The sequence below is a fragment of the Lepidochelys kempii genome, chromosome 3 (assembly GCF_965140265.1).
Source record: "Lepidochelys kempii isolate rLepKem1 chromosome 3, rLepKem1.hap2, whole genome shotgun sequence".
NCBI classification, from domain to species: domain Eukaryota; kingdom Metazoa; phylum Chordata; order Testudines; family Cheloniidae; genus Lepidochelys; species Lepidochelys kempii.
Genome location: NC_133258.1, coordinates 76,249,513 through 76,268,679, shown reverse-complemented (window position 1 = coordinate 76,268,679; position 19,167 = coordinate 76,249,513). Strand labels below are relative to the sequence as shown.

At 42.4% G+C, this 19,167-nt stretch overlaps 1 protein-coding gene across 6 annotated transcripts in view; it reads left to right on the top strand.

The window, feature by feature from the left end:
• Window positions 1–19,167, top strand: part of SIM1 (SIM bHLH transcription factor 1) — an 87,020-nt gene that overhangs the window by 14,316 nt on the left and 53,537 nt on the right. For all 6 annotated transcript variants that reach the window (XM_073336862.1, XM_073336856.1, XM_073336858.1 and 3 more), the window contains 6 exons: window positions 346–435; window positions 715–823; window positions 957–1,042; window positions 2,278–2,477; window positions 2,587–2,693; window positions 3,798–3,945. In XM_073336862.1, coding sequence (XP_073192963.1) covers window positions 346–435; window positions 715–823; window positions 957–1,042; window positions 2,278–2,477; window positions 2,587–2,693; window positions 3,798–3,945 — 740 coding nt within the window. The remainder of the gene's footprint in view (window positions 1–345; window positions 436–714; window positions 824–956; window positions 1,043–2,277; window positions 2,478–2,586; window positions 2,694–3,797; window positions 3,946–19,167) is intronic.

Genomic DNA, 19,167 nt, shown 5'->3' with positions numbered 1-19,167 from the left:
CGTAGGTGGGGGGTGCAAGTGTTCAGTATTTCTCCAGGGGGAACGGTCAGCAAAGCCGAGGCTGGGAGCCCTAGAGGCTGGGAGCTTCTATTCTTGCTGCTTTGGAGTCTTAGGTTGATTCATTGTCACATTTCGTTGCAAAGCCATTTCAAACAGGTCCCCTGTTTTGAGGTGCGTTATGTTCATATCCTGCCCCTTTTAAGCGGATCTACTGAAAGGATGTTCCAGCTTCCTCCCATCCTCCAACTCTTTTAGTAATGAAAGCCAGGCTGGAATCCCCGATCTGCTAAATCAGTCCCAGGTACAGGTAGTTCATAGATATCTGGTGTCTTCTTTCCCTTGTAGACCTTGGATGGTTTCATATTTGTTGTGGCTCCAGACGGCAAGATCATGTACATTTCAGAGACGGCCTCCGTTCATCTGGGTTTATCACAGGTAAGTGGACAGGTTACCCACTAGCGGCTTATGCCTGCGTGTGATAGGGCATAATGCCCCTGTCTATATCCCTGTATTTTCCATAGGAGATGTACAGCTGCCTCTAAGCTATTTGCCTCAACCGGAGGTGGTGTGAACCCAGACAAAGCCAGGACACTGTAATTGTCTGTGTGTTTATAGAGCTGTACCACGGCAGCAGATGGCCCCACATCCAACGCCGGCTACACACGCACGCTATGTCGATGGCGAGAAAGTTGAAACCCTCCTCTTCCCTCACAGGTAGAGCTGACTGGAAATAGCATTTACGAATACATCCACCCTGCTGATCACGATGAGATGACCGCGGTGCTCACAGCTCACCAGCCCTACCACTCTCACTTCGTGCAGGGTAAAGTACATTCCCCCTCTCGGCTTGGCCTCCGCGCTTGTGCGGGTGTGGGCTCTGCAGGGGAAGCGAAGCCATCAGGTGCCACCAGACCCCCCTGCCCTTTTCTCACCGGTGCCTCTGCCTTTTCCCTTAGAATACGAGATCGAGCGCTCCTTTTTCCTAAGGATGAAGTGCGTCTTGGCTAAAAGGAACGCGGGGCTGACCTGCGGGGGCTACAAGGTGCGTGGACATGGACAGGAGTCACCAGCGGCTCCTGCTCAGAAGGATGGGAAGTGCATGCTAGAGAATCCCTGACTATGTGGATGTGTCTGTGCTTGGCTAGGCTGCTGGGTCTTTGCGGTGTGAAAGCAGGGGACCAGCAGTCAGAATGAGACCTCAGCCCATTTGAGCGGTTTCAGCTGGCAGGACGTTTTTTGAAGTGTGGGTTTCCTGTTCAGGCCCAGAAGTTTCTCTTCGGGTTGCAAATAAATGAACACAGGCCACAAAGCCAAACTCAGCCCAATCCCCCCCAAGTTTTGCCAGAGTTTGTAGTAGAAACCAAGCAAAAACCACGGAAGTTCCCGTGTTGCTGTGGAAACGGTAAGCTGACCCATTGCAAACCTTGGGGCGAACTTGACTGGACTTTTAGAAAAGTTTGTAAAGACTCTTCAAATTCGGTGAAGTTCTCCTAGACTAAGGCCCTGTTACATAGCTCCTCCTAGTCTTAGTTTTATATACTCTGCTCAGGACTCCTGGGTTCTGTGTCTCACAGACATCTTATGTGACGTTTGCCTCCCAGCATCTCTCATTGCCTCAGCCTTCTTGTCCGCAAAATGGGGAAGAATAATGATTGTGAGACTAAATTCATTAATGCACATACACCGCTTTGAGTTCCTGCAGAAAAAAGGCGTTATAATAAAGCATGATTATAACATCAAAATATAGGTAACAGTACATACATATCCATAACACATATGCTGTCTAATACACATCTATGTAATGAACGCCGTACACATATTTATATACCTATATACACGCCCCTAATCTGCACTCACATACATCTTGTGTGTATAAAATTACCAGTATCAGTTGTGAACAACCTGACACTTCTCCCTCCTTCTGACTGTTGCAATGTTTAGAGGGATGATAAAAGCATAGCTAGGCCTTGATCCCAATCCCCATTTAAATCCCTGGAACACCCCCCCTCGTCCCCCCGACGTGGATGGGCTTTGAACCAGGTGCTGAAGGCTGAATTGTTCTGTAGAGAAAAGAACGTCTCTCTGTCCAGTTCCTCCACCAGGGCCAGGGTAACAGGCAAATTCCCGTGACCCAGCGCTACTCTCCAGCAGGCGGTAGCTATTCCGGCTGCCTTTAAGGTGCCCACCCGCTCCCGTGTGTCCTAGGTGTGTTTTCAAAGGCGAGCTAGTGCCCTGGTGCACGCAGGGCGTGACGTGTCCCTGTCTTGTGCCTGGCAGGTCATTCATTGCAGCGGCTACCTGAAGATCCGCCAGTACAGCCTGGACATGTCCCCCTTCGACGGCTGCTACCAGAACGTCGGCTTGGTCGCTGTTGGCCACTCGCTGCCGCCCAGCGCGGTGACGGAAATCAAGCTGCACAGCAATATGTTCATGTTCCGGGCCAGCCTGGACATGAAGCTCATCTTCTTAGACTCCAGGTAGCCGGTCTGCTTTTGAAACTCCGCCTCCAGCCCCGCGCTTTCCGGTCAGGCTTCGCCCTCCGCCCGGGCACTTACTGGCGCCTGCCTCTGGCTCTCTCTCCCACAGGGTGGCCGAGCTGACGGGTTACGAGCCGCAGGACCTGATAGAGAAGACCCTTTACCACCACGTCCATGGCTGTGACACCTTCCACTTGCGCTGCGCTCACCATTTGCGTAAGGAGTCCCGTCCCCTAAAGCACCTGGGAGTAACCCTCCTCCCCCCGCCCCGGCAGCCCCTCTGAGGCCCGATGTTCGCCTCCTCCCTCCAGACCGGGACTTACTAGATTTACACCTAGGAGGAAATCGGGGCTGGGAGGGGGCCGGGAGTGTAATACACAAGGAGTCCTTGCAGCGGGTCTCTAACTCACCGCTGCTTTCCCCCAGCAAGCCGTTATGAGGAAAGAACTAAAACGATCAAATCTTTTCTTTTGGCGGATACAGACTAACACGGCTGCTACTCTGAAACCGATCAAATCTCAGATATTTCAGTCGGGAATCTTTTTTCAGCTCCAAACTGGCGTGCCAGTAAAAGCCAGACTCCCTTTCTCCGGCCCCACACTGTCACACGACTCCTATGTACACATTTCTTTGGAACTGTGGTATTCCGATTCGTAGATCCGACTTTTATTTCAATATCACGCTGACATGAATACCCAGGGGGAAATGAACGAAAAAGATATTAGTTTCCTGTAAGATTTCTTCCAATTTACAGAAAATGTAACGGGCACAGGTAGAGGCAAAACCCATTTTAAATAATCTTTTAAAAATCTTAATGACAGAGAGATCAGAAAAAATATTCCTCCCCCCTCCCCCCCCGTAGTGGACCGTGCATTATTATTCATTATTGTGAAACAGTTAGTGGCATGTAGCTTCCTTTAGACTCCGTGAACGTTGTGTTTTTGTAACTGTGCTGACATGAATTGATTAGGCCGGAGACACATAAGTGATGGGATCCGTTATCCGGAAATTTCCGGATGTGAATTTATCTGCACTAAGCCTGCACCTTTGATGTCAGTGGGAGCTGCCTCATTAGCTTCAGTGGGCGCAGGATCTCTCTCTCTCTTCGGATCTGTATTTTTGCCTTTACTAAAGCACCCGTTTGCCCTGAGCCAGCCTCTTTGAGAAGGAGCTGTAGCCCTTTATCTGAGCTCTGGCTAACAAAAGCAACGGGGGCTTTTTCAGTGAGTGGGTAACCCTTCTCGGGGGGAGGATTGCAAGGGGCAGCAGTACTCCACTGAGGTCCTTTCCCTCCCTTCCCTTCTTTTGTATCTTCCGCAGTGCTGGTGAAAGGGCAGGTGACCACCAAATACTACCGCTTCCTGGCCAAGCACGGCGGCTGGGTGTGGGTGCAGAGCTACGCCACCATCGTGCACAACAGCAGGTCCTCGCGGCCGCACTGCATAGTCAGCGTCAACTACGTCCTCACGTAAGTGAGCCCAGGGGCTGCTCTAAACTGTGCAGAGCTAGGCGCGAGGGAGGGGAAAGGCCTTGTGGAAACGCATGGATAAAAAGGGGCCCTGCCCCACCACGGGGAAGCTCGTTGCTTGGAACAGACCTAGCTCCATAGTCTCTCCCTGCCTCTTGGTCTAGGTCTGCTAAATCCGCTCAGTGCTGCAACTGACCAGGGCGCGCACACCGGGCTGGCGAGGAAACCCAGGGAGCACTTTCATCTCGATGAAAGGTTCCTGTCTGATTTTTCTCCCCCCTCCTCTTTCGCTAGGGAAAAGATTTAGTGGTTTGTCACCCACATATTCGGCTCCCTCTCGCTCTCTTTTTACAGTTTAAATGTACCCATCTTTAAATAAAATTTAATGCAGCGTCAGAAAAAAAAAGAGGGGGGGGTGGTTGAATGTACGGAGTTATTTATACTTAACAAACAGGACATCTGTTTTTCTTTTCAAAAATCTGGGGTTTGAAGTTCTTAATATCATCCAGAGTCTCTATCAAAGCTCAGAGATTTCGTTTTTGTTCTGAGAGAGTGAGCCTTATATTGAACCACAAAGTGACCAGAAGGTTCTCAGTTTAACCTACCCCCATTACCCCTCCCCCAAGGCAAAAAGGTTCAGAGTTAATGCTGAAAATCTTGGCTGTACTTCTTAATTCATCCCATCGTACTTGGGTATTGCAGGAGTATCAGACTTGTATGGTACCTGCTGCATAAACTGCAATACCTAGGTCCAATGAATGAGTTCTAATTCCCTCCGGCAGGTTGGCTGGACTTATTTATTATGATGATATTAAGACTATTTTCATTGAAATAGTGATTGCTGCTGGCAGAAGTGATATGTCATTCGAATCCGTGGCCTGTTGTGTTTGTTTTGGTAGTGAAGAAAACGGTCGTGGTTACTGAAAGTGCAGTGTACCTGCACGTGTACATACTTGTAGTCCAACGCGGATTTTTTCATTCTTCTATCAAATGTAACTATTGAAAATGGATAAGCTAAATCTTCCTCCCCCCCCACCCCCAATGGATGAACATTCTGCCGAGATTTTCAGCCTTAAAGCAGAATTATCTTACTTTTAGGGGGGCTTAATGTACACACAGTAACTGTATCGTTTTGGCAGTTAGTGTTTTAAGGCAAACATAAAAAGGAAGTTGTTTATTTGGAAACAGTGACTATGGTCTTGCAAATGGTACTTTTCTAAGGAGCGTGCACTTAATTGGATGGGGGAGGCTCCTTTATAAATAAGAGTGCCAATATTGCAGAGTTAAATCTCTGGTCATTAGCAATTGTACTCGACAATAAAAGTATGTATTCTGTGCTTGATTCGGTTTGGAGAGTTCCGTGTTCATGGAGGAATAATTACGAATTCGGTTTAGGTGAGCTTTCCTGTGCATTGGGAAAACCCTTGTTTTCCTTCGTAGATGGACTCCTACACTCACAGCTGGTAGTTAGGAAAATCCTCTTGATTCGCCTTAAAAACAACAACAAAGCAAAGTAGGGGTAAACACTCTTACCCAGCAGTGGCAAGACTGGAGAAGGAGGAGATTGACCCAGCACACGCATTACAGCCTTTCCATACATTTCCATCTCTACACTCCCAAAGCCGAAGTCCCATCAATGCCTGTATTTCGCAAATGTTAGACTTTTCAGCTAAACACAAGGTGAGAGGCCCAAATGTATGTCGCAGATTAAAACACTCGTAAAACCTGAAGGTTGAGCAGCGAAGAAATGTGTCTGCCTATTGTAACCATTTTTCAAAGAAAAAGAAAATAACATACTAAGGTGCTTTGTATGTCAGAGGCTTCACAAGTACTAGGCTTGTTTTCCTGTGGGGGGCCAGTGGTTGGCAGTCATATTTTATCCAAAACCAGAGCCCCGCCCTACCTTAAATGACCTGCATGGAAATGAAACCTCCCACTGGATAATTAATTTCTGCTTTTGGTCATTTTGAAAAGGCTGTTTTGTTTGCTTGGGAATAACTGGATAGCCTTTTCCTATTGATTGTCACTTGTTCGCTCTGCCTAACAACTATTCCAGTGTGCAGGGTAAACAGGACAGCGATTGTGAAGGAAAGCATTTAATCACCAGAATAGTTACTTGCTTTACCGGGGAAGAGAGGAAAAAAAGAGGCTTCAAAAATGGTGTAAATCACATTGGGACCGATCTTGCCGTCCTTTCTCAGGCAAAATTCCCAGTGATTTAATGGGCATAATTGCCTGCTGCGTAAGAACAGCAAGATTGGACCTACTGTTAAATCCATATGCAATTCCAGTATCTTTAGCCTTATACAAATACTTCGATCACTAACAATGTGCCTAAGGCGGTGGGTAATATACCATAGAGTGGTTCAGGGTCTGTTTTTCACAGTCAAAGGTTGCAGTTTGTTTGCTGTGGACATCCTACATCTGGTTGCAAAGAGCTGATTTACATTGCTTTAGCTAATTAAGTAGATTTGTATTGATTCTTCATGGTAGCAGCGAATCTGAGCATAGATGTATTCTGTATGCCCCTTCTTTCTAAGGTGATAGAGTGATAAGTGAGTTCTGTTCAAATACACACCTTTAAATACAGCGGCACAAAGGGAGAACACCCAACCGTGGTTTAAGCAGACCTCGAAGCAGAGGCTTAAAATATTCCAAAACTGTCAGACTGTTGGAGAACACTAGGGGGCCGATCTTGCTCCTTTTGAACTCAATGGAAAAACTTCAGTTGTCTTCAGTAGAAATAGATCGGGCCCCCTGAGTACGGGGTGTATGTGTGTTATGAAAATAGCGATAGCATTTCTTTAGCTTCAATTAATGTTTCGGTATTTTTTATGAGGCGGTGTCTTCCTTTTCACTCAATATACAATATATATTTTAAGTACATTTCTATTTTGATATATTTTTAGCCAGGCTGCCATTTATTGGAAAATTATTTATTAAAAATCCCTCAGATGTTTCCCCTAAAACAATGGATTATGTAACAACTTTACGATGTATCGAGCTATTTAAGACTCTCCCCTGCTCTTTAATTAATTGTCTCAAGTGCAGAAATAGAAAGAAAAACCAGCTTATGTCAAAGGCAGATGGTAAATGCTGTGATGTCTGTTACTGGCTACTACAACTGCCATGTGCTGTAGAAGGCTGAAATTCACAATGCAAAGATACTATGACTACATTAAAACCTTGTTTTGGTATGTCTAGGTCCCCGAGTTTCAGTCAAGTCTGACCACCTCTTCATTAGTGCTCTGTCGAACAAGAAATCATGTAATATTTTTCTGCAGTAAAGTTACCACAATAATAATAACCACAACAGATTCCCAAGACACGCGCATCCTTTATTGCCCTTTTTAGTCTACTGATAGCCAGCAGTTTGGAAGCTAAGTGATAAGAACAGACAATATTCTGTTTCATAGTACTTTGCAGGTAGATAAGTGGATGGCTTTTTAGAAATGAGATACAGCCAGCCTCAGAAACAGTAGATAACACTGTGACTATCAGACAGAAGTGGATGAAAGCTATTGTAGAAGAAAGTTCACATTTAGAAGAGTCAGGGGGGTTTGCTGAACTCACCTTATGTAGCCTTCAGTTAATTGTCTCTATTAGCTATTCATAGTTACTCCTGCCTGTCAGGGTTTTATCACTCTAATGTGGAACACAGGACTGAAAAGAGAGGGGGAAAGAGAACCAGACTTCTATTGACTTCAATGGACTTTGGATCTGATCCATATTATAGATCTTGTTTTCAGGAAATCAGAATAAAGGTTCTTCCGTTGCTCTCAAAGTATGGATTTTTTCATATTATTTATTCTAATATAAATTCTGTAGCTACTAAATTTCCTTAAGGATGACACTGGATTATTCCACTAAACCAAGAACAGCTGTGAGCTATGTGTGTTTGGTGTGGGTTCTTTTCATGCTTTTGTTATATAGCATTTGATATATGGAAAATCACTTGTACAGATGCAGTTCTTGGCAGAGACATACCGCACACAAGATACAGTTGAATAATGGTGTAAAATCAGTTAGGAGAGATCTGCTTAGAGGCGAAATGGGAACGTTTCTTGACTTGTTCTTTGCAAATAAATTGGTGTACATTTAACTCAAAAATATAATGAGAAATGCAAACCAATTGATTTTTTTGGCTCAAAATAATAACGCACCATGGTTAGGACTACAGAGTGATATGTTAATTTCAAGCGTAGAGGTTACTTTGGAAATACTCTAGCTGCTCTTTCTCACTGCATTTTGATAAAAAGTAATCAAAGAGGGATCGCAGCTTTACAGAAAGGTAATTCACACTATTTTGTCCTTACACTTTGAATAATACTTTATGCCTGCAATGGACCAAGTGGTTTCAATGGGAATGTTGAGTGAGTAAGGTACTACTATTGAGCACGAATAAAAGTATCACAGTCTGGCCCTACTGTTTTTAGACTAAGGGTCATTGACCTGCACAAGTGTTATCCTTGTGAAAACCAAAGCAGTGTCAAAATCAAGCAGTGTAATAAAAGGTAGAACAAATATAGACAATTTGTTTCACTAATCAGTACTTGCTGTGGCTGAATACCTACGGTGGTGTAAAAATGAGAGAAGAAGAAAGCTAGAGGTAGGGATCATGGAGATCGGAGTTCTCAAACTTCACTGCACCGCAACCCCCTTTTGACAACAAAAATTACTTCACGATCCCAGGACGAGGGATCGAAGTCTGAATCTGCCCAAGCCCCACTGCCCCAGGTGGGGGTGGGGGCAAAGCCTGAACCCCACCACTCTGGGTGTGTGTGTGGGGGGGCAAAGCTGAACTCCAAGGGCTTCAGCCCTGGGCAGGGAACTTGCCACCTTAGCCCTGCCACCCAGAGCTGAAGCCCTCGGGCTTTGGCTTCATCCCTGGGCAGTGGGGCTCAAGCTTCAGCCCTGGGCCCCAGCAAGTCTAAGCCAGCCCTGGTGACCCCATTTAAAGTGGGTTGCGACCCACTTTGGGGTACCGACCCACAGTTTGAGAACCACTGATGGAGATGATAAAGAACAGTTTGCTCCATTTAAAAAAAAAAATCCAAAATTGCTATGGTCCATAAATGTCTAGCTTTGAAAGAGTGCATTCTAGGATTAAGAACAACTATTTTTAATAAGTGTAAATACAGAACTATTTACAAAGGATACTACAATCAGGACCATTTAAACAAGATTTTTTTTTAATGACTATATCAAAAATAAATAGGGCACTTGAGATTTATTTTAAAATATACAGATTTACTGGTCTTTTGTATTTCAGTTGACATAGTAAGATCTAATCTAGACATATTTGTTTCTTTTCTTATTTGTTCTGTGTATGTAGTTTTCATATTCTTATCAGTTGTGCGTGTTTAGCTTAAAGACAATTCAAGTATGTTTCAATTAGTATAGACTGCAACTGCTGAAGTTTTAGTTTATATTTAAATTGAAACAATCCCTTTTTAAACAAATGGGTAATTTAAAGTGCAGATCTTTTAGCTTTTTGAGCAGCAAATATAATAATTTATCCCTAGAGAATGTTGGAGAGCTTTTGCTGTATATGTTTAATTTTTTCTTTATCATTTAAAATAGCAGCTGTAACACTAACATATACAGATAAATTGGATTAGACGCTTAATTGCACATAATCTCTGTTATGATAATACAGTGCATAAAAGTCCCACTTGCCACCTTCAAATTATCTTGTATTATGTAACAGACTGATTAGAAGCACAAATTGAAGTATGCAATTTGTATAAAAGATAATTTCAAAAATAACATATAAACAAAAAAAATTAGTTCATGATAGATTAAATGAAGTTTAGGATAAATTAACTGTTAATTGCATCTATAAAATATGCCTTTTAACTTTAGTGCATAGTACATTTTATAGTTGTGTGTCTTATCAGATTTTTAAAAAATAATTACATAATCAAATAAGTTATCACTTTGCATGATCGGTGAAATTAATGAAATCCATAAAAAGCCAGAATAAGTGGGCTTTAAGTGTTAGTGGGTGACAAATCCATTTCTACAACTCTGGGGGCAGACAGCTCCCCATGACCTTTACTTTAGCCTCTTCCTATTTGGGATTTCCCATCAGTTGGATTTACATTACCACAGGCCCAGTGGTTGCTCACCATCCTGCTTCAGTGTTCCCATCTCTACTAAAGTATTAGAAGCTGGTGCAATGTCCATCTCCCCACCATACATGTATATTCCCCATAACACGGTGTACTCCCTATAGCGATCAAGTGTCCATGTGAAAGAGTATATGGCATAGGGAATATATAAAGACTTTTAAAATACAGTTTAAAATTTTCTGGGAATTTCAGTGTTTATTACAAAACCAGAAAACAGTGAAAATCTGTGCAAAAATTAATTTCACGGTTTAGGTAAATATAGGGGTTAACACTGGAGAATGGGAGAACAGGAAAAAAAACAGATAATGAAAAGTAAGAGATTGAAAGTAAAAGCAATTTAATTCTGTAGTTTATTTCATTAATTGTGTATTAACTGTTTGTACACACGCACACACACATACATATGTGTGTATATCTTCAGTATTTTCAGGTAAAAAAATAAGTAAAAACTGAAAATGGAGGGCCTTAGGAACACAATAGTAATGTTAATTACTTGCAGATAACAGGCTTAACTCCTTCACTTACACATATGAACTACTTTATTTATGAATAATACCACTGAGTTATGGAATTACTGATGTGAGTAAGTGTTTGCAGTGTAGGCTCACAGTTACATAGATTTAACTGTGGCCACTGTATTTGCCCCCCAAATATGTACAAACGGTAAGCTGAGCATAAAAACTGTTGCTTTACCTTACTATTCCTTAGTAGGAATGGCCCAAAACTGTTCTCCAGTAAAGTCATTGGAAGTTTTGCTATTCTCACATTCCCTGCCCATTTTATTTACTCTTATTATTCAATAGATGTAAAAAGACCCCATTATCATTCAACGGATGATTTGATTAGAAGTATAAAGAAATCACGTAACTGGATACTGGTCTTTACTCAACCACAGCAGTTTACAGGTACATACTGCAGAGAAAAAAATAAAAATATTAAATCTAATAAGGGTATTGTTGAGCTTCTCTCTTCAGTATTTTGTTTGTCCACCATTAGCTTCCCAATGTCCACAACATGCTACTTCAGTTCTTTGTGCATGCAGGTTTTCTTAGCTACTGTTTTCTTTAATTCACTCCAAATTACTTCTTGGGCTTTAAACCAGAGGACATTAATGGCCAAGACACTAAAAACTATGGGCTAAGTCCTGAAACTCTTACTCATACAAAACTCCCATTTACTTCTGAGGATTTTTTCTCTTTCTTTCGTTTTTTGTGAGCTTTTGACCATTGTCATATGCAAAATAAATCCACTCCCAGGCTTTCTTCCCAAGGGAATCTTTTTTTGATGCTAATAATAATATCCCCTAAGCACTTCTGTCAATTCGACCATCACGGAAACACAGATTGCCAAGAGGTTCAGAAAAGATTCAGTCATGCTTCATGATAGTACTTCCACCAGCTGTATGATAAGGGACCAGAGTGGTGGTCTTTTGGAATTTCTCCTTCATGCTTCCGTGTACAGTATAAGCCTTGTCCTCAGTGCAGTTTGTTAGCTTGTATTTCATCAAATGATAAAACTTGAACCTTCCATCCAAGTTGTCTGGAGAAGACTGCAACTGCTTTGCATTGTGCTGCCATGTCAGGCAAGGTTTCTTACTTGTTACTCTTCCATTCAGAGCCTTACTCCTTGTCACTCCTCTTTCTGGGCCAAATGGTATAATCCCCCCACGTCTCTGCAGGCAGGTAGGAATAGAAAACCCTAAGGGGCATGTCAGTGGTCCTGCTGCCTGGGTGGGACATAATGTACAAACTCTGAATGTCTCAGAGCTATGTGTAATGGAGCCTCTCTCTGTGGCAATGCAGCAAGGGCTTGATGGTGGCAGCAGGCCAGGTGGAGGAGCAGCCAGCGGATTTGCCACTATCCATATACTATCCATATATCTTCCCCACCACATGCTGGGCTCCAACTGCTGCTACATTCTATGGCTTGCATTAGTGGCTGTGCAGCATCTTTATGCCAATCGATGGAGTTGAGTGCTGGAAGACTCCTTCCAGACCAACCTCTTCTTGATCTCTTGTGCAAGGTTTGTTGGGGTTTGTGCAGAAGTGGCAGGAGGAAGGCAATTGGTCCATAGCTCCTTCATGGATACCTGCAACCCTGTATTCCTGAAGCAATTTTACTAGTTTGGGTTCTCCCGTTTCCTTAGTCTCCTTCATGCTTCACTCTGCTGTGTATCTTGGTTCAGTAGGTTTCCCACTTCTTTGTTTTGTATGTAGTTTCACTGTAATTTCCATGGGTCACTTTTGGGTATTCAAAACTAGTGGCTTATTTTTTTTCAAAGACAAACTATTATTCTGCTTCTGATTTCAGGCCTCAGCTCTTCTGTCTCCCTCAGGGCACGCACTGTCTCTCTGTGGAATATATATATATATGTATATAAATAAACATTGTCAGTGACTGAGATATGGGCGGTTGTGCCTCGTGGTTGGAGCAGGAGTCAGAATCAGAGGCCAGGCCCAGAGCCAAGGGTCAGAAGTCAAGTATTGAAACCAACGGTCAGGATTGGATTACCTGGAGAAAGGCAAGGCAGGCGCTCACACAGCCCTGGGTAAATCGTCGTATAAGCAGCCATCGAACTGCTGCTGCTGGGCTTAAGAGCCAGTTTACTAACTCTTCCCAAAAATCAGGCAGTGTAGCAGCCATCAGGCAGCTTATTAGGCTATGTCTACAAAGCAAAGAAAACTCTGCTGCTGGCCAGTGCCAGCCAGCTCAGGCTTGCAGGGCTGTTTCACTGCCAGGTAGAATTCCACTTCACAGGGTTAGAACCCAGGCTCCAGCCAAGCCCAGAAGTCTACACAGCAATGAAACCGCCCCACAGCTCGAGCCCCACGAGCCTGAGCTGGCTGGCATGGGTCAGCCATGGGGTTTTTCTTTGCTGCGCAGATGTACCCTTACAGGCCAGCTGCACACATTAAATTGCCTGGAGATTGGCTCTGCTGCAGGCCCTGCTTCCTGACAAACATGCCCTAAATTAAGTGCTAAGTAACTAGTCTCTTTTCTCCTTTCACCCATGGCAAGTACGTGCTTCAAATGCGATCTGTTTTAACTTTTCAGCACGAACCAGATTCTGGCACCAGTACTCACACTGAATAAACTACTCCAGAAGTAGCTTCATTCACTTCAGGGTACTAAACTGCTTAAGATAGTTAAGAACAAAGCAGACTGTGAAGAACTTCAAAAAGATCTCACAAAACTAAGTGACTGGGCAACAAAATGCCAAATGAAATTTAATGTGGATAAATGTAAAGTAATGCACATTGGAAAAAATAACCCCAACTATACATACAATATGATGGGGGCTAATTTAGCTACAACTAATCAGGAGAAAGATCTTGAAGTCATCGTGGATAGTTCTCTGAAGACATCCACGCCGTGTGCAGCGGCAGTCAAAAAAGCAAACGGGATGTTCAGAACCATTAAAAAAGGGATAGAGAATAAGACAGAGAATATCTTGTTGCCCTTATATAAATCCATGGTACACCCACATCTTGAATACTGTGTACAGATGTGGTCCCCTCATCTCAAAAAAGATATATTGGCATTAGAAAAGGTTCAGAAAAGGGCAACTAAAATTAACAGGGATTTGGAATGGGTTCCATAGGAGGAGAGATTAAAGAGGCTAGGACTTTTCAGCTTGGAAAAGAGGAGACTAAGGGGGGATGTGATAGAGGTATATAAAATCATGAGTGCTGTGGAGAAAGTGAATAAGGAAAGGTTATTTACTTGTTCCCATAATATGAGAACTAGGGGCCACCAAATGAAATTAATGGGTAGCAGGTTTAAAAGAAATAAAAGGAAGTTCTTCTTCACTCAGCACCCAGTCAACCTGTGGAACTCCTTGTCTGAGGAGGTTGTGAAGGCTAGGACTATAATAGGGTTTAAAAAAGAACTGGATAAATTCATGGAGGTTAAGTCCATTAATGGCTATTAGCCAGGATGAGTAAGGAATGGTGTCCCTAGCCTCTGTATGTCAGAGGTTGGAGATGGGTGGCAGGAGAGAGATCACTAGATCATTACCTGTTAGGTTCACTTCCTCTGGGGCAGCTGGCATTGGCCACTGTCGGTAGACAGGATACTGTGCTGGACGGACCTTTGGTCTGACCCAGTATGGCCATTCTTATGTGGAAGCTGTGTGAACAAGGATACAGCGTCTGGCTTTTCTGAAAACTTTTGTGGTGACTATAGTCAGATGTCAATCACATGATTTTAAAATTGGTTAAATGCCTAATTAATTGCTCTTGGTATCCTTTTGATATCCGCCATTTAGCACAATTAAGTAACATGAGTAAAATAACACAGTATATAGTGTTCAGGCCTCAATTTGGCAAAGCACTTGAGCATATAATCAGCTCTTAACATATTTAAGCTTAACTTTAATTTAAGCATGTGCTTAAATTCCAATGATGTCAATTTTGCAATCAATGAAACTTAAGCACATGCTTAAAGATAAGCACATTCTTAGGAGTGTTGCTGAATAGGGGTAAATTTAAGAATGGTCTTGCTTTGTTGAAGCCTAACAAAGAACAGCCATAGTTTTTATCTTCAGCCCACTGTGTGTAAATCTTTGGGGCAACTTTACCAGCAATATTGAAATTGTATTGCTGAAGTTTCAGTACAGCTCTGGTAATTGAAGTGTCTAATTAATCAATGTTCAGCTATATCCCTTAGCCTTATGTGGACACTTTGAGTTAACCCAGAGTGAAGTTCTTTAAAGCCACCCATCATTTTTGTATCTGTGCTGTGCCCAGAGTTGCAGCCCTTTCACAACTAGCCTCTGGTAGGGGACTTTCTATCCTCTCTTTACTGTGCTCTGGGGTTGGGGCCTGCAGTGCTTCTATTTCAAAACTCTCAGGCTGGTTCTCTCCTCCATCTAGAGCAGTGGTTCTCAAACTTTTGTACTGGTGACCCCTTTTTCACAGCAAGCCTCTGAGTGCGATCCTCTCCTATAAATTAAAAACACTTTTTTTTTTATAGTTAGCACTATTGTAAATGCTGGAGGTGAAGTGGCGTTTGGGTTGGAGGCTGACAGCTTGAGATGCCCCATGTAATAACCTCGTGACCCCCTGAGGGGTCACATCCCCAGTTTGAGAACCCCTGATCTAGAGCCCTATTTATCCAAAATCCAGCCACAAGCTTTGCACAGACAATGTTGTACTCTATTTCCAATTACTGTTGTATATACAGAACAAAATAATATAGTCCTTATTCAGTCCTTCCTTGGGTAGTTCTCAGATGTTTTGAGCGAGTAAGGACTAATAAGTTGATCCAGCTCTCCTTATTCAGGGAAAAGTGCCATTAAAATCAGGGAGATCTTTTGCCTGAGTAAAGCATGCAGGATCAGGAGCTGGGTAAGGCTTCAGGACAGAGTCTCTGCATTTGAAATAATACCAGCTACTAATAAAGTTTGAAATAATGCTCGTAGAGGGCTAGATCATAGAGTTGCAGTAATAGAACATTCCACCATGCAGGCTGACATATACACTTCTGAATCCTAGAGCTACAATTTGTATTGTATGTGTCAGTCAGACTCTTCAAAGACTGTTCATCCAACTTGGGTTATAATATTCCCAGTATTATTCTGTTGATATTAAATCAGGTTAGAGGAGTTAAAGAAAAAGATGCAAACTATGAAGTGGTGTTCGAGAAGGACTTGATCCTGCCAGGTGCTTAGCACTCTCGACTCCCTTGTAAGATTGGGCCTTTAGCATTCTAACTAGAAAACTGGAACTGAATTGAAAAGGACAGAATGTAGCTTGACATTATCATGATTTTTAAAATTGTATTTATTTGCTTGGAAAAGTGCACTGGATAGCCCCTATACCTATTATCTTGTAAACGTTTTATTACCCAGTATCTGTACCTTTTCACCTGTTTAGCTTCCAGAAGACTTACTTTTGGTGTCTCAACATAAGTTTTAAGTGCTGTGTATGTTGGCGAAGCTATATAAATTCTTGTTATTATTTTTAATACTAATTTTATTAGGTGAATTGTAAAATAACCATTGCTGGCAAAAAAATTGTGTTTTTCTGTGTTTGGCTGTAGGCATAAAGAGCCCGCTTTAGTGGTGATATATTCAGTGGTGAAAGTTACACTGTGGGTCATAAAAGTGAGTGGGTGCAAATAATAAAGCCAAGTATCTTGCACCAATTTTGACATTCAGTGGGTGTGCAAAAATAATGTAACTTATAGTCCGAGTATGGCTGGTTTAAAAACAAGAATTCCATTTAGCAAAAATTGTTGGGGTTTAAACATTTATTTCTGTTCCAATGCAGAACAAAACCAAAACCTTGAACGAGATAGACTGAATCAGAGAGAGTGGGGACTTGACATTGGTTTTCCACATCCTGCATGAGTGCCCTAACTACTGAGCTGTTGACTATTCTGGGATCAGGGTACCTCTTTCAGGGGTTGACCAGAAATTGCATTCTGGCCCAGAGAAACTTTTCAGATGAAAAAATATTTAGTTAGAAAATTCCCAACCAGCTCTAAGTCTGAGGAGACAGAAAAGGTGTATAACAGGAACAGCAATTAGTAGGAGGATGTAAATAAAACAGGAGACCCTGCTTTATTTCACAGGCTACATTACATTTTTTGCCACATCTCTCTTCTGTTCCCTTAGCATGTATGTTACACTCATTTTGCACGCCCATTGAAGGTCCAATCAAAATCAGCGCAAGTTACATGATTTTACCACTTACGCCTGATCAATCTGCATATGCTGTGTAACCTACAACACTGTTTATGCCACATCTGAATTTGGTTCGTAGACTTCTGTGGGAGCTGTATCCGCTTATACCAGGCCCAGAATTTATTATCAGTGACCTCAATGCCATGTGGTGGCTCTTAATTTCTGGAGACTGCTCTGTGGTGAACGCAGAAACTATAAACGATAGCATTTCTCTCTTGGATAGGGGCCAAAGGTCAAGAGTTTCAAAAATAGGAGCCTGAAGTTAGACTCTTCAGTCCGTATTTAGGTGCATAGGATGAGAGTCTGTACTGTCCTCTAAGAAATGCAGCACAAAACTCACAGCCCAATGGTGGGGGGCTAGCATGGCTTTAAGCCATTCTGGTGCCCTCCCAATCTTTGGCTGCTTCTGGTGCTGAAGAAGCCCCTGGAGTAACTTAGATAGCTCTGGGGGACTGTTAAAGTTACAGCAACCTCCCCAGGCTGCAATGTGGGCTACAGTGCTTTGAGGGTCTTCTGCAGCGATGTGGCCCTGCCCCTGGCATGCCCCTCCCATCCCCAGCCTCACCTTTATCCAGGGCTTTCAAAGAGGTCCTGGGAAGGCACTACCTGTGGTAGGTGAATCCTCCTGCAGCCAGAACTGGGGCTTTTAGCACTTTTTACGCTGCTTCTGCCCAGGGGTAAAGGAGCCAGAGTTGGGGGGTGAGTATCTCCCCTCTAAATAATTGAGTTGATTTTAAAATAGAAAGCACTGAGCATGCAGCATCTCCTATTGAAGCCAACGGAAGCTTCTGGTTGCTCAGCACTTTTGAAAATCAGACCAATTTATTTAAGTTCCTAGCTGTGGACTTAAGAGCATAAATTTAGCCTCCTATTTCTGGGAATCTTTACCAAAAAGTGTAAAGCAACCACTCTGAAGCCTTTTTTTTTTTTTGCATAAGCATCACAAGTGCTTATCTATTGAGTTATTTTTAATAATTTCTGCTCAGGTAGGTACATAATAACAGTGGTAATACATGTGTTCAATCAAGTACTTTTATTCATAGAATACATCTCAAATTTATTTTAGCAGTTTAAATAGGAGAGTTTAATGTATATTTAGTCAAGCATTACAGTAGTGAGGGCTTAAGCAGATTAGAAATAAATGAATCCAATTAAAGAACATGTCTCTGAAATTTGATATGTCATGGGTGTGAATGAACTGTTTGCACAGCAACTGTAAATAAATCATTAATGATTAACTATCTAGAAAAGGTTTAATCAAGGATAAACGGTATAGGACAGAGTCAAAAACATTTAGGTTAAATATATGGAGATGCTCAAATAATAAGGAACACTTGGCATCAATAGTGGCTTTGGTACTGTTTTCTGTAAATACACTTAATAATAATAATACAGTAATTTGCATTACTATAGCACCAAGGAGCCCTGGGTTCTGGACCAGGACCCCATTGTGCTAAAGACTGTACAAAGACAGAACAAAAAGATAGTCCCTGCCCCATAAGACTTATTATTTGTGCTACAGCAGCAAATAGAGGCCACAAATGAGATCAGGGCTCTGTTTTGCTATATGTTATTCATACTGATAGTAAGAGACAACCTCTGCCCTGCAGAGCTCATATTTTAAATAGACAAGAGAGACAGAGGATGAGAGAAAGGAAATATTATCCCCATTTTCACAGATGGGGAGCTGAGACAGAAAGATTACAGGTGGGATGTTCCAGAGCTCCCAAGGCTCTTAACTTTGTTTCCATTGAACTAATCGGTAAAACTCCCATTGACTTCAGTGGGGGCAGAGTTAGGCCCATGCTGGGTGCTTTTGAAAAATTTCCCACTTTGAGACTTGGTAAAGGTCACACAGGGAGTCTATGGGAGAGCTGGGGCTTGAACCCAGATTTCAAGGGTCCCAGTCCAGTGTCTTAAAAGTGTCAGTGGTACTAAAACAAAATAATTTCAGCATATAAAAATGTCATTGATAACGATTGAGGTGAGAGGTGTAGCCTGTGCAACAGTAAAATGCCTGTAGTAATGGGAATATTCTCATATTGAGAATTTATATCTGTGTGCCAGTGTGCCATTAATACTAATAGGAATTACTGCGCATGCATAAATCATGACACACTGAAGTGAGAATGTAGCCAAAGATCAATTTCCAAAGGAAGCATTTTTTAAAGAGAAGAAAATTCCATTTTACCCCTCATTTAGCAGGGTTTCAGTTTGTTCTAGAATGTGCTTTAAAAAAAATTACAAATTTAAAGTAATGGAAAACAATGCTAAAAAAGTCAGTCAATCCAACAACATATCCAGTGCTGACTTTGTAGGGGTGTGCTGTGAGGTTCTTCACTGTTAGAGTTGCTGTCAAATGAAATGTGGAACTAAGCTCCTTTCTTTATGTATTTGGTG